At 42.2% G+C, this 25,742-nt stretch overlaps 2 protein-coding genes across 2 annotated transcripts in view; one reads left to right on the plus strand and one right to left on the minus strand.

Moving 5' to 3' along the window:
- The window catches only part of med11 (mediator complex subunit 11), a 5,756-nt gene extending 3,272 nt beyond the window's left edge, over positions 1-2,484 (plus strand). Inside the window, exon 4 of the mRNA XM_030723332.1 lies at positions 842-2,484. Coding sequence (XP_030579192.1) covers positions 842-991 — 150 coding nt within the window. The 3' untranslated portion in view covers positions 992-2,484. The remainder of the gene's footprint in view (positions 1-841) is intronic.
- LOC115775807 (arrestin red cell-like) lies at positions 2,473-24,457 on the minus strand. The gene is made up of 14 exons (XM_030723331.1): positions 24,363-24,457; positions 15,864-15,894; positions 15,702-15,762; positions 14,106-14,150; positions 13,834-14,030; positions 10,309-10,436; positions 9,945-10,080; positions 9,775-9,859; positions 8,413-8,485; positions 8,159-8,296; positions 7,960-8,043; positions 6,449-6,525; positions 6,101-6,155; positions 2,473-4,957 (listed from the first exon to the last, which is right to left on the minus strand). The coding sequence occupies exons 1-14, from the start codon at positions 24,383-24,385 to the stop codon at positions 4,867-4,869; spliced, it is 1,224 nt and encodes a 407-aa protein (XP_030579191.1). The 5' UTR covers positions 24,386-24,457; the 3' UTR covers positions 2,473-4,866.
- Between the last annotated feature and the right edge of the window lie 1,285 nt (positions 24,458-25,742).

Below are 25,742 nucleotides of genomic sequence, written 5' to 3' on the forward strand. Positions count from 1 at the left end.
CTCTCTGAGCACTCGAATTCTCTTTTACATCTTTCCTTGACCGCTCAGTGTTTTCCACTGAGGTTAAAAAAAAGTGTTTAGGAAAAGATATAGAATGTAAGTTTTGAACTATTCAACCTTTTGCTTGCAAGAAGCAACCAGTAAACCGAAAAACAAAAGGTGCTGTTTCAAAGAAATGATGGGAGGAAAGACTACTCCAAGGGTCAGTAGGGATTCTTTTGAAATATGAATCCAACAGAGCTATTTAGTAAAGCCCAAGAAGGAAATGAAGCTAGAAATACACAGAATAGACCTGCTTTAAGAGTACAATTGTAGAACCAACTTAAAGTGTCTCAGTAAAATGTGTTACTGCACACTGCCAGAGCAGCTTCAGTGTGACTTTGCATAGATTTTACAGACTTATGGAGCTGTGAGGGAGGGTGATGCAACACAGTTCTTTCAAAACATATCCAGTACCGGGCTGGTACTGGATATGATGTTGGAGAACACTGCCCAACACTCCGGTAGATATCTGGTGACTGTAAAGGCCATTACCTGTGATTCATGTCATTTTCAAGCTTAATAAACTGGTTAGTCTCCCACAGGATGTCATTGTCATCATGTGGGAGACTACTCCCATCAGAACAGAAAATCATTAATGATTCACACTGACCCCTGACCCCTGAGGGGACTAGTGGGCCTAAACAATGGTTCTCTTTGTGCTTTTGAAATCATTTTAATATATTTATTTCTTTAATTTATTGTTACATGGGAAATGTTGCAGACTATAAATCTAACCCCATAGATGAACATCACAAATACAGCTGATGTAGCTTTTTTTTTTTTTTTTTTTTTCCTCCAGGTAGCTACAGGTCAGCCTCACGAAGGTTCTACCTATTCAGCCAGGAAGGACTGTCAGATGGCGCTGAACAGAGCCGAGTACGCCAAGGTCAAATTGGGTGAACTGGGTCGCACCTGTGAGGTCATGCTGGAGCAGCAGCAGCAGACATGAGAGCCAGCTGGCTGCTGGGATGGAGATCGCTGGGCTCGCGATGCCACACCACTTTCAGATACCTGATGCGAGACTCTCCAGATTTCCCACTTGTGCCACCTGTGTTTAAGACTTTTCACAGCCCCTTCTCTCTGTTATTCAAATACTGGAGTGTTCCAACAGATGTATACAAAAACTTAAGTGTTTTTATACCTGGGCCTGTGTGCGCCGTGTTTCTGTGTAATTATGTCATCAGATTGAGGAGCAGGTCTAATGTAGAAACTGTTTTGATACTTTTAATAAAAGTCTTTTTTTTTTAAAAGGGTTCTGTTGCAGCTCAGGCAGAGAAGGTCATCCATTAATCTAAAGGTCCATGGTTCAACCTCTGACTCCTCCAGTCTGCATGTCAAAGTGTCTGAGAAAGATCTCAGACACCCCAGAATACTCCCGTGTACCCATCAGTGATGATGTGCTGTATGCATATTATCAGTGATGAAATGTAGATTGAAAAAAGTCAAGAACTAAGAGCACCGAGTAAGAAAATCTTTGAACCACAAATATCTACACTCGTTTTCTCTTTCCTTTAAACTCAACATTTCCAATAATCCCTCCTGTCATATTCTGAGCATGTCTTAACTTACCATCATGTGCTGATTGTAAAATTAAAAACAGGCTGATGTTAAAGAAAAGAAAGGGGGAAAAAATCCAGAACCTGTTCAGCCTACATTTATTTACCCAGCCTGCATCTCTCCTGAAACTTTGGTAGTTTTTGTATAATGACAGATGGACATTTGCAGACCAAGACTAATGTCGTACACAATTTTAAAGAAAGCAAAACAGGTCCTCACTAGATGTAACGTATGGATCATTTGGCAGTGCTCCTGTAAGTTTTTCTCATTTTTTGTGTGTGCTCTCAGTGACTGACAGGCCCCACTGAGCAAAGCTGCAGGATTTCTTCTCTGACCTTAAACTGGAGACTGGAGGGCGCTGCCACTGCTGACCCCAGGCTGGTTTTTTTTTTTTTTTCTCACTTGATTTTTTTTTTTTCTTCATTTATTCAATAACTGTTACCTCTGAAACTTTTAGATTTCTAAGTAAAGGAAGGCACCGCTCAGTCGCTTTACTGTCACATCTTTCTGCCAATCCAGTGTGAGAAGAACTTCCCATCTTTGGTTTTATGTGGTCATGTAATCCACTTGCTTCTCTTTACGACATTCTTCCTGGAATGAATTTGAAGAAGTCCTGAAGGAAACACACGTTTCAAGAAATGACCATCCAGGACCTCGAAACAGGCCTGGATCAGAGCCAAGGGGAAAGAAGTGTGGTGGAACGTTACTGCCATCAGCAGTTCTCAGTCATGTAAACCAATTATTTCCAAAATGTAAAACTATTTGTCTCACTCTTAACTCTGGATTTAATCGGCTTAGTGATTCAATAAGCTTTTGTTATCTTCCATTCAGCAAGTGAAACCAACGACAACAAAATAAAGACATTTTGTGTTTACACTTTAATTCATTTGAGTAAATATGAAGCCCGTGGAGTATCCTTTAGTATGTTTTCTAAATATTTTGTTTAGTCTTCAAATGACATTGTGGCAAATCTCAGTCTGATTACAGTAACAGGTGTAGAAGCTTGCCTACGCCCTACATAGCAAACATTTCATCATAGTAATCAGAGGAAAAATATAAAAACAGATGTATTTGGAGACACTAAAAAACATGAACAGGAAATGCAGATGAAAAACATCCTACAGGATGTTTCAGCATAATGGGAGCAAGACTTAATATTGTTAAATTCGTCCAGTGAATTTGTTGGCTGAAGATTAATTTATTTTTAGTGATCAGGTCCAACTGTGGCCTTCAGTGTGTCCAAGAGAGAACAGCTGCAACCATCACTGCTGTAATTGAGTAATATATTTGACATCATTTTGAAACTGTTTCCATTTCATAATTTAGTCCCCAGAGTCTTTTTTCCAACTTTAAAACATTCTGTTCAAGGAATATCTTGCTCCCAACATTACAGTTTTTTTTTCTTCAGAAGATTTGATTAGTGAGAGTGCATCTATGTTTTTAACTGCAGTGAATATTGAAGACAAACTCCAAAACTGCCACGTGGCATTTACAAGAATGTGCTTCAGTTTTCTTTTTTCTCTCTGTGAGAAGGTCAAAACATTCTGAAGATATCAGGAATGACATCACAATTAAAACAATTAACTGCATTTTAAACAAGAAAAGTTATGTTACTGAGCAAGTATCACCTACTTAACCCGGTAGAAGGCACGATCATGATCGATGTCAGCTCACCCCATTGATGTGCATTCCACACAAAATAAAAGCATTCCTATTTATGCATCTGACGTTCTGTTTGTTCTGCTCCAGATAGAAAACGCATCCACTTTATTTCATCATGAAGACATCACAGAAGAAGAACACTATTAATCCTGTTCACTGTCACACAGTTATTAAGTGGGCACCGTTTTTCTATTTTAACAGTGACCCTTGAATTTGACTCCAGTGACCCCCATATACAACCCCAACCTTGCTTTGGTCATAAGCTATCTACCCATGAAGTTTGGTAAGTGTAGGCCACACAGTTCTCAAGTTATTGAGCGGACACTTCAGTGGGCCCCGCCCGAACACCGCGGGTGTTCACATCTTTCGACAGGCGTATAAAAATCAATACGAACAAGCAACAGTTAGAGGTTCCTGTTATTGCTCTCAACAGCTGTACTGATAACTGCAGACAACTGCTCACCTCTTGAACCTCATGCTCTGATATTAAAGCAGCAGGTTTAATACTGACACCAGCAGAAAGACTACAGGCAAAGCAGACACACTTTCACCAAAAACATGTTAATGTAACTCCATTAGGCCACAACCATAACCCTGACCACCTCTGTCCATACACTAACATATTATAAACTAATACTTCACTGCAATGATTGTAATGCCTTACTGTTCCTACATGTAGTAATCCAATTACAGTTACTTATTAAACTATTCTGTCATTTGGGAGGACGCAACAAATAGGACATAAATGGAAGAGCGGGCTGTGACTTTTAGTTACTTCTAGCTGCATGAAAGGACAAAAAAAGATCTTGTCAAAGATGTGTGTGTGTCCTCCTTATGAGGATAGTGACTGTTTTTATGTATAAAGTAGTGCATTAAGAAAAATACACTAATAAGCCAAACTCTGCTGACATACGTCAAGAATAATTGCGACAGTGCAGTTATAACAGTGCAACTACTAAAATCAGATGGTGTGAGGATCACTGGTAACCCTGCAAAATGTAAGCAATGTAACTATTTTGACAACTTTATCAAATTTTTTTTTTTTTTTTTTGACATTTGATTACTTCTTGATTGCCTAACCAGTGTCTTACTGGGCAGTAAAGTATACAGACACTAAGAAGAGGTGCAAATTCAAACAAAAGAACCAATCAAACAGCACTCTAAAATATAAGTATATGCTGGTCAATGAATGGAGCCTGTCCAGATGCAGAGACAGCTCCCATAACTCATCCAAACCTTCACAGTGTTGCACTAAAGTTTGTCTAAATGTATGCCATAAGAATACTTTCCAAAAGAATCTGGCAACAAGATCCAAACCAACAGAATGAATTATACATTAATTCTGCTTTTTAGGGTTTTTTTTTTTAAGGATGTATTTAGATGTAACCCCTTTAATGGCCAATCTTTTTTGTTTATTAACAATTTAAAGTTACTGTCATCTGCTTCTATTACAGACACATTTAGCAGGCCGTACAGATTATATGATACAATTTAACATCATGTAACAAGACTCCAGAGCTCCGTCCTTAAAGCTCTGGCTGTCAGCTTCATCTGTTCCCCTTCTTTAACATTATCTTGTTGGGCTTGAAGTGTTTGGTACCCCTGCTAAACGAAGGGATTCTCCTCATCTTTGAACCCTGTTAACCGCAGGCGAGCAAAGTCTTCAAACACAATGTCATCAGCCAGAGATGAAGTACTGAAAAGAGGACAAAAATCTCATAGCACACCTTAACAAACACACACCAATTTCCTGTAGAAATTAGAGGCACATATTAGTTGTAGTTTCATTTGGAGTGTTCATATTAATAAAACAATAAGACTTATAAAAGGTGTACCACAATGTTCTAGCTATACACCTGCACATACAGTACATTTGTATCGTATCTGCAGAACTGCCGTACATACACTTCACGCTAAACACAAAACAAAACAAGAAAAATTCATAACCTTCTCCAGAAATAACAGCATTTAAGTGCAAAAGACAGATTATGATATTCTTGCACAGAAGATGGAATTAAATCCAAACCCTTTGGTGAGTCAGTGAATGATGCTGCTGCATGTTCAGAGGAGTCAAAGCACTGAGAGCCCTGCACTACGAAGCAGGATGTTGGCTTATCCAGGTAACTTCGGGGTTAACTCTGGGTTTTCTATGAAGGTGGTTAACTTCTTACTGGGATAAATCACTATGGTAACTTATGCTGCAAACCTACCCTCTCTATTTTTAAGATTAGGATTAAAACTTTCCTTTATGATAAAGCTTATAGTTAGGGCTGGATCAGGTGACCCCGAACCCTCCCTTAGTTATGCTTCAATGGGCCTAGGCTGTTGGCGGATTCCCATGATGCACTGAGTGTTTCTTCTTCATTCACTTCTTTCTCTCTGTTTATACCCCACTCTGTATTTAATCATGTTATTATTAATCTCTGTCTCTCTTCCACAGCATGTCTTTTGTCCTGTCTCTCTCCCCTTGCAGCAGATGACTGCCCCTCCCTGAGGCTGGTTCTGCTGGAGGTTTCTTCCTGTTAAAAAGGAGTTTTTCCTTCCCACTGTCACCAAGTTTCAAGTCATTTTAATGTTGGGTTTTCTCTGTAATAACTGTATGGTTTTTACTTTACAATATAAAAGCACCTTGAGATGACAGTTGTGATTTGTTGCTATATAAATAAAATTGAATTGAACTTTGTAGTGCAGGGCCCTGAGGTCTGCGAGTAAAAATGTGCAAAACTGGTTTAAAATAAGTCTCTTCTTTCTTTACACACACACACACACACACACACACACACACACACACACACACACACACACACACACACACACACACACACACACACACACTTACTTCATATCAAACTCAATGAGGTTTGTATCCACTGGAACATCAGCTTCTGCAGCAACTGAGGAAGAAAGAAGACATCCAGTAATTTAGTTACAATAATCCATCACACAGATCAAATATCATGAGCAGGGCCTGGTGCAGATACCTAAAATCACATTGTAGGTGCCTGTTTCTGTTTTGGAGATAAAAGCTCACTAATCCACGCCATAATAAATTCATTTGAAGGCTACACTTACTGTTTGGGTAAAGCTAGTTTAAGGAAACGTTAGGACCATTCTCCAAAATGAAATGAATGTAGGTCAATGTAAATCCCTGTAAAATGCTGAAAAGCCAAGTGTGTGTGTGTCCTACCTGACTGGGGATGGGAGGTGAGGCTGTCAGCAGGTTTGGGATGCATCAAGACAAAAGGCAGCTCCACTGCTACATCCCTACACACAAACACAATATATGGTTATACACTCATCAAGCATAACATTATGACCACCTGCCTAATATTGTGTTGGTCCCCCTTTTGCTGCCAAAACAGCCCTGACCCATTGAGACATGAGCTCCCCTAGACCCCTGAAGGTGTGCTGTGGTATGTGGCACCAAGATGTTAGCAACAGATCCTTTCAGTCCTGTAAGCTGTGATGTGGAGCCTTCGTGGATCAGACTTCTTTGTCCAGGACATCCCACAGATGCTCCATTGGACTGGGATCTGGGGAATCTGGAGGCCAATCAGCACCTCAAATAGTAAATGGACTGGTTCTTATTTAGCACTTTTCTACTCTACCTGAGCCCTCGAGGAACTTTATACAGCATGTCTGATTCTCACACACATTCATGCAAGAACTTTAAGCAGCCAAGTGTTTTTGTATCTATCACACACTGATGAACACATCAGGAGCAACATTAGCATGCAGACTGGAGGAGCTAGGGATTGAACCACCAACTTTCTGATTAGTAGATGACCTGCCCTACCTCCTGAGCTACAGCCACCCCAAAGTAACATCCACATAGAAGGCAGGACCCAAGGTTTCCCAGCAGATCACTCTGCCTCCATCTGCTTGCCTTTTTCTTATAGTCCATCCTGGTGCCAGGTGTTCCCCAGGTAAGTGATGCACACGCACTCGGCCATTCATGTGATCTAAAAGAAAATGTGACATCACCTTCTTCCATTGCTCTGTGGTCCAGTTCTGATGCTCATGTGCCCGTTGTTGGCACTTTCAGTGGCTGGCAGTGGTCAGCATGGGCCCCCTAACTGGTCTCCAGCTTTGCAGCCCCATACACAACAAACTGTGATGCCCTGTGTAGTCTGTTATCTTTTCATCAGAACCAGCATTAACTTTTTCAGCAGTTTGAGCGACAGTAGCTCGTCTGTTGGATCAGACCACACGGGCCAGCCTTCACTCCCCACGTGCATCAGTGAGCCTCAGCCACCCATGACCCTGTTGCTGGTTCACCACTGTTCATTCCTTGGACCACACCCCAAAAGAGCTGCAGTTTGGGAGATGCTCTGACCCAGTCTATCACAATTTGGCTTACATCAAACTCACTCAGATCCTTACACTGCCCATTTTTCCTGCTTCTAACACATCAGCATTGAGAACAAAATGTTCACTTGCTCCCTGATACATCCCACTCACTAACAGGAACCATGATGAAGAGATAATCAGTGGTATTTACTTCACCTGTGTATAGTCTTATAATCATATTTCCTGGCTTACAAAGGTTTCTTTTTGGTTACTAGCTCTATCATACATTTTGTGAATGTACATTCATATTATTTATACAGTAAAGACATTTTTTAGCATGTTTTCAGTAAAACAGCAAATCCATTTTCAGAAACCACTACTATGGAAAGCCCACATGTGGTGCCCTACCCTCCACGAGACACCACCAGTTTGACTTTAACTCTGTAGGAAACCAGGATCCCCATTGTCTCCTTGTTGCATCCTTGTTTTACTCTGTAACAGACACAAAGCACATGTGACGCCAGCATGAGAAGAACAACAAGTGATACAATAAATGATCTATGCTGGATTGTAAACCCTTCTCTGTGATGTTTGTGTGTGTGTGTACATGGTGCTGGAGGCCAGGTTGGTGTCCTCATGCTTTAGCTTTCCATCCAGGGCCAGGCCTCTCTTTTCTCTGTTGGTACCCAACATGGGGGTCAGAGTGTAGACCTTGCAGGTGGTGGAGCTTGGGGCAACCTGGTCACTGAGGGTGGAGGAGAATAAAGGTGGGGGAGAAATGGAAAGCAGAGTTTCAATGGACTAAACAACAGACTAAAGTATAGATAAAAAAGATGATAACAGGACAGAAGGTGAACCTACTCAGCTTCGATCTGGGCAACAGGACACTTATACTGAGCCGTGGAAAACAGACAGATATCTGCAAACTGACGAACTGAGAGGAGAAGATGAGAATTATTTGGTGTACTTTGTATTATCGTTCTTCCAAGTTAGCTCTGGATAGGTTTAAGGGTGAGTATTAATAAAATCCTCAAACAATAAAGCAACATAAAAGCAAGGTGACAAGACCCCAAAACATCACACAACATGTGGAATACGGGCATCTTAATAAATACAACCTCGTGCTGTGTAAAATGTAAATAAAAAACAAAACTACCCAGTCTGAGATACTGTGGCCTGAGATGGTGGATGTGTTTAATGATAATTTTCCATAGGTTCTTCTTCAGTACCAGTGGCTGGACTGTGTTAAACGTTCTTGAGAAATCAAAGAATATCCTCGGGCAAAGGCTTCAAATGCAGTTAGGTGGTGGACTGGTCCTACTGCTGTTGGATGCCTGGCCCTGAGGGTCAGAGGGTTTGACAAATAGTGTTTGCTAAAAGGCCTCACCAGCTGTGCAGGAGCAGCTTGAACAGGGGCTCCATTGTAGGACAGGGTGTCGGGCAGAGGTGAGCCTGCAGATCAGAGGAACTGACCGCCCAAAAGCACTGGAGCAATGGCTGGACGAGTGAGGATGGAGAGATCCTTTCACCTACAGTCTCAGGTGACCAAAGACTAGTCTCCCCAGCACCTTCATCACATGTAATGTGAGGGGAAAGCGGTCAGTCGTCATTAAGCTGTGATGTATGGACTTCTTTGCTACAAGACTCAGATGGGATGTTTTTCCATAACATTCCATAACTTTTTCTCCTGCTTTAAACTTTGGCTGTACATGTGACTCAGGATCACTTACAGCTGGCCAGCTCAGGTTCTCAGAACCTGGGGGTTGATGCCATCAGGGCCTGCAGCCTTGCCATAGTATAGCTTTTCTAGCTGTCGCCCAACCTGGCCAGACGTCACAGTCAAGCAGGGGGCATTTATCAGATGAGGGGTGGCCAAATTGCAGAGTACACTTGGGGAAAAGGCTTTGACAAAGCCACAGGGTGCCACTGGAGAAGGGCAGAAGAGGCACATGCAGCTCCAGAGGTTCAGGTTAGAGACCCCTGGTCCAGGTTTGTCCCCAATCATATGACTTTATCACAGTGCATTCAGGAAACACTGAGTTTGCAGGAATGGAACTGAGGAACATACATAAAGACAACCTGAAAACATAAAACTCTAAAGTCAGCTGTCACCAGCATGAAGGCACAATTGTACCATATGATTAACTTCTTTTAGTTGTCAGCTTGAAGTGATAATTGACAGTGTGAGGCAGGGAGTGCTGCTAGAGTAACTACTGTAGATACCTGATATCTTCACTTTCTTGACAGTCTTGGTGGAGTTGTTGGTGACGCGGACATTGACACTGATGGGCTCACCGTGGTAGTACAGCTGCAAGGAGACAGAGACTGAGTACTGTGTGTAGCCCACTCAAATGGCAAATCAAACAACACATCAAACTGTGCGACTGTGTTACCTGCTTATCCAGTGAGGCCTCCAGGTGTAGAGATCTATCAGACATCAGGAAGCTGCGACTGGTTTCCGCCATTGGCTGTGGACCTGACTTTTCCGGGGCATACTGAACCTTTCTGATCACCAGATGCACTGAATTCCTACAGCACATTTACAAACACAACATATCTTCACCTTCCATGGGTCAGCAACAGCGCTCACCCGGCATTTCAAAACAGTGCAAAATATTGGCTACTGGCAGCTAGTATTAAAACAATCAAATCAGTGCCATGAGCAGCCTTTGGTGTTTGTTGGAAGACCACATCATAGTTCTCTCTTGGACAGTTTGTTAGCTTAGTTATAGTCTCAGGTTTGTGAATGTTTTGGACCTTTGGTGAATCTTCTCCTCCGCATTCTTAGCGTAGAAAGCCCGAAGCTCATAGTCCACACCACATGCTTTCCCAGTGTCCTCTGGCCCTGGCTGAAGGGTCACCGAGCAGGGCAGGTTTTGGGGGATCTGCAATACCCAAACACAAAAATGAGATGAAAATGTTCAGGTCTTATCTTCAGTTACTTACACTGAACACTTTTTTCTTACACTTGTTTCACTGTAATAGGTGAGTTTTTTGCTCAAACTTATGGTTATGAATTAACCATCAGCATTTAGATTGGTAACTATGAACCCCGCTTTTCACTGCGGGAAGAAACTAATACTTGGACTCTTTTTCTGTATTGCTATTTGTAACTGGCCCTAGGTAGGTGAAATTGTGGCAGCTCTCTCTCTCTCTCACCCAAAGACTGCATGCTCCATGGTGCATGGGTGCACGTGGCCCAAATGCATACAAATAAGTGTACAGCCCTCTCTTCCTCTACCTCCCTCAACACAGTCCCCAACTAAGCAGCGAGAAAGAGGCAAAGGAAAGAACAGAAAAGTGACTTTGAACATGGTTGTTGGCCCCAGATGGACTAGTTTGAGTGTTTTGAATTGAATCATCTCTGGATTTTACAGAGGATGGTCTGAAAAAGAGAAAATATCCAGTGAGCAGCGCTTCATTGGGCAAAAATGCCTTGTTCACGCCCGAGGTGAGAGGAGAACAGCCAGACAGTTTCAAACTGACAGGAACTGTAACTCACACTACTTGTTACGACCAGGATGCTGGTGGCAGTGTGAAGGTATCAGGAGTGCTTAGTACCAACATCGTGAACATCTTTCAAACTTCACAGCCTGCCTGAGTATTGTTACTGACCATGACCATCCATTTATGACCACAGTGTACCAATCTTCCTATGATTGTTTCCAGCAGGATAACATGCCATGTCACAAAGCTGAGATCATCTCCAACTGACTTTACTGAGTCAACTGGCAGCCTGCACAGTCACCAGATTTCAATCCAACAGGGAACCTTTGGTGTGTGATGGAAAGGGAGGTTTCTATCATAGATGCAGAAACTGTGTGATGTGTCATGTACCTGCTGTGGCAGGCAGGCAGAGGACCCCAAAGCAGGACTCCAGAGGCAGGAACTGCACTTAATCTCCAGCTTTATTAAGTACCACTCAATAGTTAAGCTGGACAGGAGCCAGCACACAAACACCAAACTCACTTGAACTTAGCTTAACGTGACACTGATTTTGGGCATACAGCAGGAGGATCCAAAAACGACAACATAAAGAACGATGTAGGACGTGACAACCAACTCAGGACTTAAATACACAAGGGGTAACGAGAGGAGTGGAGACAGCTGGGAAACACAGGTGAACAAAATGTCACTAATGACACAAGGGAAGCAAAACAGAACACAACACACTGGGAATAGACTATTGTCAAAATAAAACAGGGAGTGAAACAAGACAAAAACGCAGACTTGACAAATGCGGAGACAAGCACACAACAAACCTAAAAATGAGAGAAACCTAAACACAAACACTCTGGGAACACAAACTAAACATAAGACGAGAGACCTGAGAAACAAAACAGACACAGAACACTGACAAAACAGGAGGACGTGGAAATCAAAACAAAACAATGCAAGCTTAAAAGGAAAAACACAATTCAAAAACTACGTACAAACAAAAACGCTGGGTCAACGGACCCCGGATCATGACATGATGCTATCATGTCAATAAGGACTAAAATCTGGACCAAAACTGGAATTATCAATATGAGGTCCAAATAGATGCCAATGCAAGTGAAGTCCATTATTATAAATAACTGTATTTGTATGTTTTATAATTGATATTTTCCTAATGACTTTTTGAAGTTTTCATACCTTTAGCCTTTCTTTATAACTCATTGTTCAAATAGGCTGGGGAATAAGTCCCAAATCTTTCTATTTTTTAATCTTCATTACCTTACTCTTAGATGAACATCAAATTTCAATGCTAACAGTGCAGCAATATACCAGTGATCTTTTGTTTTTATTAATGGTCAGATTGAATTGTGTGGCAGGATTATCGTCTTTCCTTTCACAAAGAATATTCCAGTGTATCCTATGCCAAAGGAAATAATAAAGGAAGCACTGAAGCACCTTTCTTTAATATTTACAGATCTGACCTGTGCTACAGTTGAATGGGCCAAAAAAATTACCTCCAATTAATTATTAATTACTGTATCTGGTCTTGGGTGGAAAACATCATGAGGTCAAGGAAAGATTTGAAGAAGCATTAAATAGGAAAAACAGAATCAAAGTACTCATACCAGGATCCATAATAATTTGATGGCAGATGTCACACCATTACTCTGCTGTGGTGAAATATTCAAGTCAATTCAATTTTATTTATACAGCACCAAATCACAACACTCGCCTCAAGGTGCTGTATGTTCTAAGGTAAAGACCCTACAATAACACAGAGAAATCCCAACAGTCAAAACGACCCCCTATGAGCAGCACTTTGCAACAGGGGGGAAGGAAAAACTCCTTTTTTAACAGGAAGAAACCTCCAGCAGAACCAGGCTCAGGGAGGGGCAGTCATGTACTGCAACAGGTTGGGGCTGAGGGGAGGGAGACAGAGATTAATAATAACTAATGATTAAAGTGCAATTTTAGAGATATTGCACAAATGTGAGAAAGCAGTTCTACGTATCTGTTTAATATGTGCATTGAAGGACTCCAAGATTCCTCACAGTGTTAAATGGTAAATGGACTAGTTCTTATATAGCGCTTTTCTACTCAGTCAGAGCACTCAAAGCACTATTACAACATGTTTACATTCACCCATGCACTCCCATTCATACAAGCACTTCCATGTTTGCTAAGCTAAGTGCTTTTTTAATTAACTATCATTCACACACATTCATACTCCGACGGGACGGTCGGAGAGCAACTTGGGGTTAAGTATCTTGCCCAAGGATACATTGGCATGTAGCCTGGAGTAGCCAGGAATCGAACCGCTGACCTGATCAGTAGGTGACCTGCTCTACCTACTGAGCTACAGCCACCCCCAACTTACTGGAGGCCAAGGTAATGCCATCCAGAGTAAGGATCTCGTCACAAATGTGCTTCTGGAAGAATGGTCAAAAATTCCCATAAACACTCCTAAACCTTGTGGAAAGCCTTCCCAGAAGAGTTGAAGCTGTTACAGCTGCAATGGATATGCCATTAATTACAGAAGGTAATAAAGGAAGAATTGAAGCACCTTTCTGCAATATTAAGAGAATTCGATCAGCTCTTATTATGGCCACATAGATACTTCTGTGTCAGCAGAGCAAAACTATTCAACCACAGCCCTACCCTCGTCTCTCCCTCTGTCTGCTCTCCGTCTCCTGGTCCTTAAGTGCTCTTTAAGTGTGTTCTTCATGATGTAGCAGTCACACTGTCTCTTAACAGCAGATTAACTGGCTATGAAAGAGACGAAGGGCTCTCGTGCTTCTTTCTGTCAGTGTCAGGCTAAAGCTGAGGTTATGTTGGTGGTCTTACAGTGAAGCTGAAGGGGCACGAATGCTGACCCAGCTTCTTCAGCAGCCTCTCCTGCAGACGGCTCAGAGGAACTTTATCCTGTTCCAGGGGTGGAAAGGCCTGAATGGTGCTAACATACAGATCCTTCCGTAAGGAAAGGCCCAGGACATCCAGGTCCTCCCGACCGTAGCGAAACACACAGGTCAGTGTCACAAACACTGAGGTCGGAAAAAGGAAGCAATTAAATGACAGTTCAGTCGCTCATCAGTCTTTTAATTGATCTCTGTGCTTACCTTTTCGATCTTTCAGATACTCAGGGTCTACAAGGAGCACTCCATCTAGAGAAGGTATAGATACACAGTTCAGCTGGAACACCTGAGCAGTGACATTGAAAAAAATATGGCTATTTTGACCATTGTGCAGCATACAGTGCACCGCTGCAGGTCCAGGAACATGAAAAGAAAAATGTTGGCATGTTGGTGGAAAATGAGTCTCGGTGCTATGTCAGACGCCACCCGATGGTTTAAGTGGTAATAACAAAATTATGCTTCAAATGAGACACTGCACAGCCAGGTCATTTCTGTCTGCCATCCCCGGATTCAGGGTAAAAACCCAGTGAAGCCAAAGCAAAATAATATCTAAGGATATAAATTTGATAATTAGATCATATCTTATTGTTTAAAAACAGAATTCTAACAAAGAAACAAACAGGACATTATCAGATAAACAGTTCAATGAGCTTTAGTGTAAATAGCTATAATGTATTAGTGCAGCTGGATGCATGAACTGCCTCACCAGCTCATCGCAGCTCTGCCCAGGATTAGGCAGATGGTTGATGGTACTTTTTTGATTCACTGAGCTGAGTGAACATGGAATCTGATCTTCTTTAAAGCAGGTGAGGAGGTGGCCAAAACATCAGCCTGTCAGCCTCACGCTTGATTTCCATACATAACTATGGACTAAATAACTGTACCAAGTGTTTGCTGCAGTAAATCCTGTAAGCCTGACATTGAAGGGAACTGACGGCTTTGCCCTCTCAGGTTCTTGTATGATTATGACACAGGAGATATATTTCATCGTATGTTAAAGTGTGGTTCTTTCTATAATTTGCTTTTTTTTTTTTCTTCAAACATCATAAGCTTAGATTTATTGAGGTTTGATGTTTAGCACCCAATTCTGACAAACATTTCTAGCAGTGAGATCTTCTGTGTTGGCCATACGAGATTTTCTGCATACACGAGCAACTCAACTTGCCTTGTAAGTCCAATCAAGGACTAGTATATGTATATAGATGTACAAGAGTCTAACTAATAAGTTGCAGCCTAAAAATCTACTTATAAGCAACTTATAAGCTAGAATCTTAAATTTATATATTAATAAACTAGTCCTTGGTTAGACTTTTACTGTCAGCTGAAGCAGGAATGTCCACAAACTGTTCGGCCTCAAGCTGTTACTACAGTGATTGATTGTGACTGTACCTGTTGTCCACACCTGCTTTATGCTAAATAAGATGCTTTGACTCGTTTCAATACATTTCTGCAATACTTTTAATATGCAGAGTACATGCAGCATGCTCATGGATCTGTAACCTCTTCAAAATCCACTCATTAACTTCTATTAAATCACCTGCAAATAACTTAAACTAAATCCCTCACCTAAGAAAAATGATGGTTCAACTGTAACACACTGTATACCGCAGCTGCTGCAGACAGTGTATAAAAACAGGGAGGAGTATAAAGAAACAGGATGAACACGTAAGCTCCTGTTCTACTGCTGCCTGGATCTGATTGCTTGATGTATCAAAGGGTCAAATCCAAAATGCATACCCTCTAGGACCTCGCTCAGCTGGCATCTCAGTGTGTGTGTGTGTGTGAGAGACACACACTTACCTACTGGGTCCACATGGTCCAAGCGATCAACAAAGTCTCTCTTCCCCAGATAAACTGTGAGCTGTGGAAAGAATGAAACAAAGCAGAAAGAAATAAAAACTGATTGAAGATCCATAAAAGCAACAGTGAGACAGTCCAGATATAAAACGACGCATATCCCACCTTGCAGTTGGGGCTGGACTTCTTAAAAACTCTGTGGTAGAACAGAGAGAAGAGCGTGAGTATCCACAAATGATTTACTGAAAAAAGACATAAACATGTGCTGATGTCTCCAAATGTCCCGAAGCCTGAAACGTGTGAGCACTTTAAGCTTCATAAACTCAACTGTGAGAGTTTTATGAATATGTCTAAATGGTGACGGCTCTCGCAGTACTCAACAGCTGCAGAGTCTGTAATTTTCAGTAGGAAAAGGATAAGCCACTGGGTTGGCATACGGTAAATGGAGACTCTTCTGTTGCTCATTATCAGGAATTAATGCTGACAAATACAATCACGACAAATACAATCAAACTTATTTATGAGAATATCACAGCAACAAGTCAGTGTAACCATATTTCAGATTGTTTCACAGGAAGGCCTGCTCAGTCAGAATGTCTTGTTTAGACTGAGCTGTGAGTGTGGGAACTGTGGATCTCATGATAGACCAATCCACACAGACAGCACTGCGTGCTCACATCATATTTCCTGTCTTTCAAAAACACATAGCCTCTGCAGCAGTGAGCCAAACCTTGGTATAAACAAAAAGTAAGCAGCTGGAAAGCTCGATGAACTGCAGGACAGGAAGGTCATCCTCAACTAAATCTGTCCTGGAGTTTCACAATGTGCCGCAAAACTGTTCCCGCATTGCATTTTCTTTCAACAGTCCCTGTGTGTTTAACAGAGCACAGCTCAAAATACATTTATGAACCGGGGGGGCACATCAAGTATTGCAGTGGAACAATGGAATAGCCTGAACACTAAGTAATATCATCAAAAAGACAAAGCAAGAAGAACAGAATAACAGCCAGCCATCCAGCTATGATACATTATTGTGTGAATGCTATTCAATTGAAATGAGTTCAGTTTATTTATACTGGACCATTTCACAACACGCACAGCATGCAGAATATATAGAGTGTTAATGAGGTTCTGACCCAAACAAGAAAGCATCTCTCTGTATTCAGTTAACTGTGAGAACTCCAAAAACCGCATTACATTGGAGCTGGCCTGATATTCAACTATCTACAAGAATCACCTGTTCACTATAGTCCACACACTGACATGCTTTGCTGTTACCTGTAAGTGGTCAGGATATTTTGGCTCAAGTATGTTGCAGTGAGAATGAACCTTCATGAACCTGCACGCGTAAAGTCTGAGAACTGATCTGAGGCCAACTCCCAATCACATTTGCTTTGTCAGATCTGTACACGCCGAACTCATAAACAGGATTTTCCAGTGTGTTTCCCAGTTTAATTATCCGTGTACTCTTGTGTCACCCGTGAATTATTTAACCCTGACCTGCCACCTTTTGACTGCACTTTTTAATCCTTAAGGTTTAAATTAGGAGTTTGAGTTTTTGAATTTTTTTTTCTACTGTTTAGGTACAGTTTATACTAATAAGTTTTTGTATAGTTTATAAATGTAGTTCTTGTAGTAAGATTATCCAACAAAGTTCCAGTTAAAATGCAGGCACAACATAGAGTAAAAAACAGACAGCAGAGCAGGAAAAGGAGCACTGAGGCAAAACAGGAAGGAAATGAAGGGTTTCCAGAAAACATGGCACAGCATTATTCTGTGTAGTCAACCTTCAGGTTCTTTTAAAGAACCACAGCAAATCAGTCAATCAAAATGTATGATGGCCATATCATGACCATCCAGGCGAAGTAAGCCTTACTGAGATTAGGCACGCTGCAGCAGTTTTAAGAACCTTTAGCATGTGCCTGTGAGTGTGCTGACAGGTATGCACAGGTCAGAGCAACATTTGGGGTTGTATTTTCTCCACACTGAGTGCTCATTTGGATGGCTGCAGCTCAGGAGGTAAAGCAGGCCATCTCAGAAGGTTGGTGGTTTGATCCCTGGCTGCTCCAACCTGCATGCCAAAGTAACCGTGGGCAACATATTGAACCTCAAGTTGCTCTCTGATGCACTTGAATGTGAATGCTAGATAGAAAGCACTTAGGTGTAGGAATGGGTGAATGAGGCATGTTGAATAAAGCACTTTGAGTGGTCAGAGTAGAAAAGTGCTCTAAGATCCAGTCCATTTACCACATTTCATTAGTTGAGCAATATGTTTCCAGTCTTGGAGCTCTGTATTCATTGTATGAAGTGTGGACATGTGGAGGTGCTTTTATGTTACATGGGGCAGGGTACCTCCTCTGAACAATGCATCAAATCATACAATATTATCATTAACTAACTTAAGGGTAGGCTTCGATTTTGCAGAAGCTGCCACCCACATGTGACAAAAATACTGAAGTAAAACTTGCTGTTGGTAGCATTTATTGGAGTGTGTGCGTGCACGCGTGTGTGTGTGTGTCTGTGTGAAAATGGGTGAATGTGTATAAAGTGCTTGGAGTGCTGATGTAGAGTAGAAAAGCACTATATAAGAACCAGTCTATGTTACCATCTCAGCAATATTCCTGAACTTGGCTTTGTAGCCTCGTGTCTAATGCCAAGAATTTCCTAAATGCTTCATTCCTCAAGGAAAAAAAAAATCTAACTGTAATCAAATTGTAAGCCTTCATATTTTAGATACTGTGAGGAATCTACAACCTACACAAGCAATATTTTACCAATGACACCAACCAAAGGATTCCATGTTTTCAGAAGACTAAGCCAATTTCCATAAATGACTTGTCCATTTTCAGTCATCATGTGAAATGACTTTGGAGCCTCAATCCTGACTGCATCATTGATAGCCAGTGGTGGAAGCTGCTTGGCTGTTCTTCCATAAATGGACTATTGCTTCACATTTAGCTGTTGTAGTTTTGGATGCTTCTCAGTCTTGGTGTAGCTTGGCGGAGTGGTGTGCAGTTTTCTGCTCATCAGCTCTCACGTCTGGAGAAGATGGATTTTATATGTGCTACGCAACATGTTGATGATGAGTTTTTTTTATAACAATGCTTCAGGGAAGTTTGAGTGGTAATCAATTACCACTAAGTAGTCTTTGCATTTGGCATGAAACAGATGCATCCCTACATTGTGCCATGGTGCTGTTGATGTTTCTGCTACCACCATAGGCTCTTTGCATCTGCTGATGTGTCTCTTTCGACATGTCTCACATCTGCTTATCAGGCTCTCGATGTCTTTCCTGGCCCAAAGACGCTCTCTCACCGTTCTTTTGCATGTTTCAATGCTGAGATGACCTTCACGTGTTCTGGTAAGCACCTCCTGTTTCATCGTTTGCAGAATGATGATTTTGTCCATCAAGAAAACTCAGTTCTCCTCTGATGTGGTAGAAGAGTGGACATGAACCTAGAGGCCAGCCATCTGACATGTTCCCAGTAACATGTTGCAGCTCTGTGTTTGTGTCTCATCAGCTGTTTGTTTAGATTTCATGTCTGACACAGGAAGCGCAGCAGAGACCATGTTTATGTCAGTTTGAATGTCCTTAACTGTTGTACTCACATTACTCCCTGTGGGTACTCGTGAGAGTACATCTGCAACTATCAGGTGGCGTAGAAACCAGCTCAAAGTCATATGTCAGCATTCTCATCAGTATTCAGGCTGGACACCTGGTGCAGAGAACTTGTCGCCCCGAAAAAAACTGTCTTGCACTCCAAACTGGCATTTGCTCTTATTGTTTAGGTGCATACTTTTGGATTTGCTCAAGTACTCTAGTCAGTCTCTCCTTGTGTTCTTGCGTTGTAGAGCCCCAGACAATTATGTCATCCATATAAATCCAGATGCCTTCCAGTCCTTCAATTATGTGTTCCATTGCTCTGTGAAATATCTCAGATGTTGAGATTATTCCAAAAGGCAGTCTCTGGAAGCAATATTTGCCAAATGGAGTATTAAAAGGTACAGTATTTGGTGTTGCATCCATCCAGCTTTAACTGTCAGAAACCATGTGAGGCATCAGGTTTTGTGACATATTCTCAGGTCTATGGTAATGCTCACTTTTGATGTTCTTGTTTGGATCTTTTGGGTCCATGCTTAGTCTCAGTTTGCCAGTCGTCTTCTTTGCACACCCCAGTCAGTTGGTTCTTCACTCTTTCTTATCATCCTCACTGTTGTCACACTGTCCAGTTCCTTCTTTACTTTGTCCTTTAATGAGACACGAACTCTTCTAACAGCAAGTACAGCTGACTTGTGACTTGTGACATGTGAAAGGTGAGGTGCCAAGTCCTTTAAATATGTCTGCAAAACTGAATTTTGGTTCATCTGGTGCTGTCACATCCAAGTTGATGGAGTACACTCATGTCACCAGTAAAACATCTTCACACATTCTGTCACAGTAGCAGTGATTCACATTCCTCAGCAACAACAGAGAAGAATAGGTGGTGCACTTTGTTTTGCATGTACCAAAACTCTCAGTCCTTTGTCCATTGAAGTCTTTCAGAGCAGATTTTGCTCTTTGCATTTTAGGCCTTCTTTTCATTCCTGGAGAGATTTGCTTTAGCACCGGTGTCTAGTTTCAATGTGACAAGTGCCCCACTGACTACCACTGGTACTGTCCATTTGTCTTTCATTATGGCATTTATTTCTGCATTTGGTTTGTTTTCACAGTTGACCAAACCATCAAAAATATCTCACGTAGTTCAGCAGCTTCATCTGTGTTGAATATACAGCTGGAATTGTTGCCATTTCCTATCATTGTCAAACTTTCCGTCAGTTTTATGGAATCCATATTGCTTTCACAATGCACCTCAGCTTAGATTTTCACTCCTGGCACCATGTTTTGGGAAGAATGAGTTGTACGAACCTATGCAACACACCTTTATTACTTTTCTTTTATTAAAGATGGCAGGGCACAACAGTGCAGCAGCTTCACTAGCTCTCCATGTAAGAGTTAAAGTTAGCACTACTACTGCCAGTAAAACAATGTTAAAGTACAGGATTGTAGATCTAAAGGACTTAATCTCCATGCTCACCTTCCTTCAGACCTAAAGGCAATGCATGGCAGGTTGAAGATCTTAAGGACAATGGAGTGCAGTGGTGCATGATGCTGGCTCGTGGTCAAGAGGAAGCGGTACTCGAGGAAATAAAAGAGAGAAAAGAGGGCCAGCTTGCTAATCAAGCTAAGAGCAAATGCTAGTCAGCTGGCTGTTCAACCACTATTTTTATCCAAAGTGCAGGCTTTGAACAATAAAATGGACCTGCTTCCACTCAGACTCAGCCAGCAGGAAATGCAGAGCTGCAGTGTGTTTGTCCTGATGGAGGTGTGGTCGGACTGCATTTTTGAACTTGATGGGTGTCTGCTTTTCTGCCCGGACAGTGGCTCACTGATAAAGCCAGTTCATGCACCAACAACAGTTGGTGCATGAACTGGCTGGTAGTGAGAAGACACTGCTCTGAGACAGCAAAACATTTCATAGTATCTATCTGCCATGGGAATTTTCAGTGGTTTCCATAGTGGCAGTTTATGTCCTCCTGCAAGCCAATGTGAATGTAGCTTTTAGACAGCTGTATGATAGCATTGGCTCACTTCAAAACAAACATCCGGAAGCATTGCATGTGGTGGCAGGGGGCTTTAACCATGCAAACCTGCAGGACACTCTCCCCCCGCCGCCATCTCATTGCCTCTGTCCACATCTCCATCCTGCTAGCCCCTGCATATCGTTTGGCGCCAAGGAGCAAAAACACTGTAACGAAGACCGTCTGTGTGTGTCCTGAAGGTGCAATATCTCTGCTCCAGGACTGCTTTGAGACCACAGACTGGCAGATATTCAGGGAAGCAGCAGCATCAGGGAGCAGTGTGGACTTAAACGAGTACACATCATCTGTACTGGGCTACAACATGTCCACATTCACTCTTAAGATCCAGGGCTATTTCAACACAAGTGACCCACAATGCCTCAATGATCCAGCGACACCTTGAATGCTTTTCACGCTTGCTTTGAGACCTCTAACTCCACCACCCCCTCCCGATTCACACCCTCTCCAACGAGCCTCCAGCCATCAGAGAAACAACAGCAGAGGTGAGGAGAACACTTCAGTCTTCAGGCAGTCTTGTAGTGAAGTTTGCAGATGACACAGTGGTGGCTGGTCTCATCAGCCACGGGAACTAGTTGGTTTATAGGAGGGAAGTAGAAGACTGGTGTAAGGATAATAACCTCATCCTCAATGTCCAGAGGGCCAAGGAGATGGTGGTGGATCTTTGTAGGACTGGAACAGCACCTTCTCCTCTCTACATTGTAGGACTGGAACAGCACCTTCTCCTCTCTACATTGAGGGAACAGCAGTGGAAATGGTCTTTTTCGTCAAGTACCTCGGTGTACACCTCACCAAAACACTTACCTGGTGCTCCAACACCACAGCTGTCATAAAGAAAGCCCACCAACATCTGTACTTCCTGAGGAGGTTGAAGAGGGCATGCCTAAACATGGCCATCCTCAGGTCCTTGGACGTCCTCCTTTGTGGTGGAGAACATCAGGACCACCTGCCTCACTGTGTGGTACGATGGGTACATGTTGGCAGACAAGGAGGCGCTGCAGAGAGTGGGTAAATCTGCACAGATGGCCATCTGGTGCAGCCTACCACCGATCAGGCACATGCACACCACTACGCAGGGAAAGAGCTACCTGCATTCTCCGTGACCCCACCCACCACACACACAGACATTTCACCCCCACCCCACTGGAAGAAGGCTGTGTTGCATCCAGGGAAAAAAACACGACTGAAAAATAGCTTCTACCCAGACTGCTGAACTGTTCCACCCCCACATACGGACTATGTACCCCATACCTACACTTACCGAAACAACGTCCCTTAATGCTCCACACTTGCACACACTTTATAATTCTGCACTGCTAAGGCCTGCTGCTATTCTCTTATCACCATTGCACATTAAAACCATTCCAAGTTGTTGCTGCTACAGCAGAATGATGCTATACTGTTTTAGTTTAGACCCATACACCGAGACCTGAGAAACTATATTTTGTTTGCACTATGTCTCATAGTCTGAATGACAATGAAGCCGAGACTGAGTCTGAGTTTTAGGCAGCCAGGTAAAACAGAAGGTCAGGTTTGAGCTCCCATATATCGTCCTTGTTTCCCTCACTCTGTGATCTAGACCAGGGGTGTCAAACATAAGAGCCAGGGGCCAGAATTGGCCTGGCAAAGACTTCAATCCTGGACAGCTTTGGAAAATGTGAAGGAGTGCACAGATTTTAAACTTTATACTGTACTTTCATATGTTTTACAGCTTTTCCTATTGATAGGAAAAGTTATCAAGCCTTTCATAATACACCAAAGTAACTAAATAATAGATAAACAATTAAATGAGAAACAAAAAGCTCCTGTTTTCATTATCTATAATTTTGCCTTGGCAATGAACTACAGACCTTATTTCTGTATTTTTACACATTTATCACATAGACAGTTTCAGTGGTCTGACCCACTTAAAATCAAAGTCAGCTGTACGTGACATCCCTGATCTTGACAATACCTTCAGTCCCCAGACAAACAGATAAGGGTCACCACGACATTACATCTCATTTTTCACAAATACGATCATCACATTTTTCCCCTTACCTCAAAACAAAATGCACACGTTTTGCACAGCCAACGTTTACATAGTGAAATCAAAAACTCTGGTGTAAAATCCACTGTGCACACTGACTGAGCCTGTGAAATGCTCTTTTATTGTGCAGTCTTTGTTGCTCCTGTAACAACAGGTCCACTTACTCAATGTTCATCTTCCATTTTTAGTGTAAATAAAAAGAAATAAATACTCCACTGATCATTATTAGTGGATACTGATTAGGGTCCGTTAGGTAAACTACCCTCGATAAGAGTAGCCTATTCAATATTTTTTAATCCATATCTAATAGATATAATGCAGGCTAGTAAAGTAATCCTTGACAATGTAACAACAATCTACCTGCACATCAAACGCTTCAAACACAATCTGGGGTGACTGTATTTACATCGTTTCTGTAATCTGATAAAGCAATCCCGATGTAATCCTTGACTAACCCCGCTCATAACTGTGACTCTCATAATAAGGACTAACGGGGACTCGCTAAGAAGCCAAACTTCCCTGCATGCTTCCTGCCTGTGCCAACACCCCAAGTCCCGTTCTCACTTGAGGAAGTTACGCCGGATCGCAGCGCAGGCTGCTCAGTTTAGATCAGCCTGCACGGTCTTATTTACATTCACGGATCGCAAGTCTCTGCCCTGTTTTTGCCTTTCACTTCATTTCCACATCCCAGAGAAAATGTCAACTTTCAGGGCTCTGAAGTCCACTGAGGACTCAAAAGTCATGAGTCCGGTTGTTTCAGCTCTGTGAACCTGTGTGTTCTAAGTAGCAGTCACACGTAAAGCCTGGGTTATTCAGTGTTATTTATATAACGCAGATTTGTGCCGTTTCCTTCGCACTGATGCCACGTTTCGGTTTAAATGGTCCGATTTAAGCGCAGCTTGGACAGTTCCCCCCTCCTCCAGAGTTAGCGGACCGCTCGTTTCTGCTTGCACAGCTTAAACAGCGGATTTAATGGCCTTCATGGCCGATTCTCTTACCTGGTTCCCGCTCTGTCCCCCATCTGCTCACACCAGGATGAACTCTGGTTCTGTGTGCTGCTCTAAGGTGTCCGCTGCTGATGCTGTTTTTTTTTTTTTTTAGGGGGGATCGTTCAGCCTGTTTCCGCAGCTTAAAGCCACGCCCACATTTCATGATTGACGCAATGGTCACCCAAACTCCGTCAACACACCTGCGGTATATCACTACTGCAACAGGGGGAGGCCATGAAGGCACATGTTGCAAGATGCTGGATCCTGTAGATCTGAGAGCTTGTAGGCTAAAATGTAAGAATGTGTAGAAAAAAAAATTTTTCACAGATTTGTTTTAAATGTACAGTTATAGAAAAAATATTCACAATTGATATTTACACAAATTTACCAAGAGCTGCAAACTTATGTTGTTTACGAATGTTTGCTGAAGGTTACACGTCACACAACTCTGGAGACTTTACAGGCCGTTTTCAGCAGCTGATGCATTCATTTCTCATCTTATTTATCTGCTTGGCAGAGAAACCACTGCAGGTTTGCAGGCTTGCACACCTCTCAGGAGGGATTCTGGCCCACACCTCTTTACAGAAACTATCTAAATCCTTTAGGTTTATTGGCTGCCATTTGGCAACTCAGAGCTTCTGCTCCCTCCACAGATTTTCTATAGCCCAAACCTTGTTGGCCTGTTCATTTCTTTGGAAGCAGCACACTTGCAATTTCAGCAGGGGATCAAGAATTATTTCCCCCCCCAGATATGTGGGATGCACAGACAGACATTTTCACTTCACGGATGTAATAATGACGGCTGCATTCTAGTTAGGATGGGTTCTGCTTTTGTTGAGCTGAGCCAGTTTTATTTTGGCCAGCTACAAATAACAGGTAGAACCTAACAGGCAGAGCGACAGAAGGTTGTCAGTTTGAATCCAGGTTCAGAGGCTAAATGAAAACCAAAAATAATATTTCTTAACTTCGGAATGGATGGTCACAGCACACATTTGGGTGAGCAGAGCTCAGCCCTACTTCCAGCCTGGTTGCAGATGCTGGTGTATTATCGTGGCATCCTGGGATACTTAAAGGAGGTGAGCCAAAAGTCTTGATGCCATGATAAAGGTTTATTATTTCCTATTTTCAAGCAGACAGTAAAATAAATGGAAATGTTAAAAGTTATTCTGAAACATACTGTTGTTGTCTAAGTCACCAGGATGTTTGAAAAAGTAATTCAGCTGATTGATCGATGGTCCTGCAGTTAGTAAATCTCTTGATATCTGAGAAGCAAAGAGAAGGAAGTTACCACAGAAACAATTCATGGATATAGTGAAGGCGGATACGCAGAGGGTTGGTGTGACAGAAGTGGAGCTAAGCATGGAGTGAGATGGAAGCAGATGACCCACT

This window comes from Archocentrus centrarchus, unplaced genomic scaffold (assembly GCF_007364275.1).
Source record: "Archocentrus centrarchus isolate MPI-CPG fArcCen1 unplaced genomic scaffold, fArcCen1 scaffold_24_ctg1, whole genome shotgun sequence".
Classification (NCBI taxonomy): Eukaryota; Metazoa; Chordata; class Actinopteri; order Cichliformes; family Cichlidae; genus Archocentrus; species Archocentrus centrarchus.

Bases quoted from the DNA above. Each gene is read 5' to 3' on its own strand.
- LOC115775807 (XM_030723331.1), bottom strand. From the start codon at position 24,385: ATGGGGGACAGAGCGGGAACCAG. The intron at 8,044-8,158 runs GTACACACACAC...TGTCTGTTACAG, and splicing joins AACCTGGCCTCCAGCACCAT to AGTAAAACAAGGATGCAACA. The intron at 4,958-6,100 runs GTAAGTGTGTGT...TCCTCTTTTCAG, and splicing joins CTCATTGAGTTTGATATGAA to TACTTCATCTCTGGCTGATG.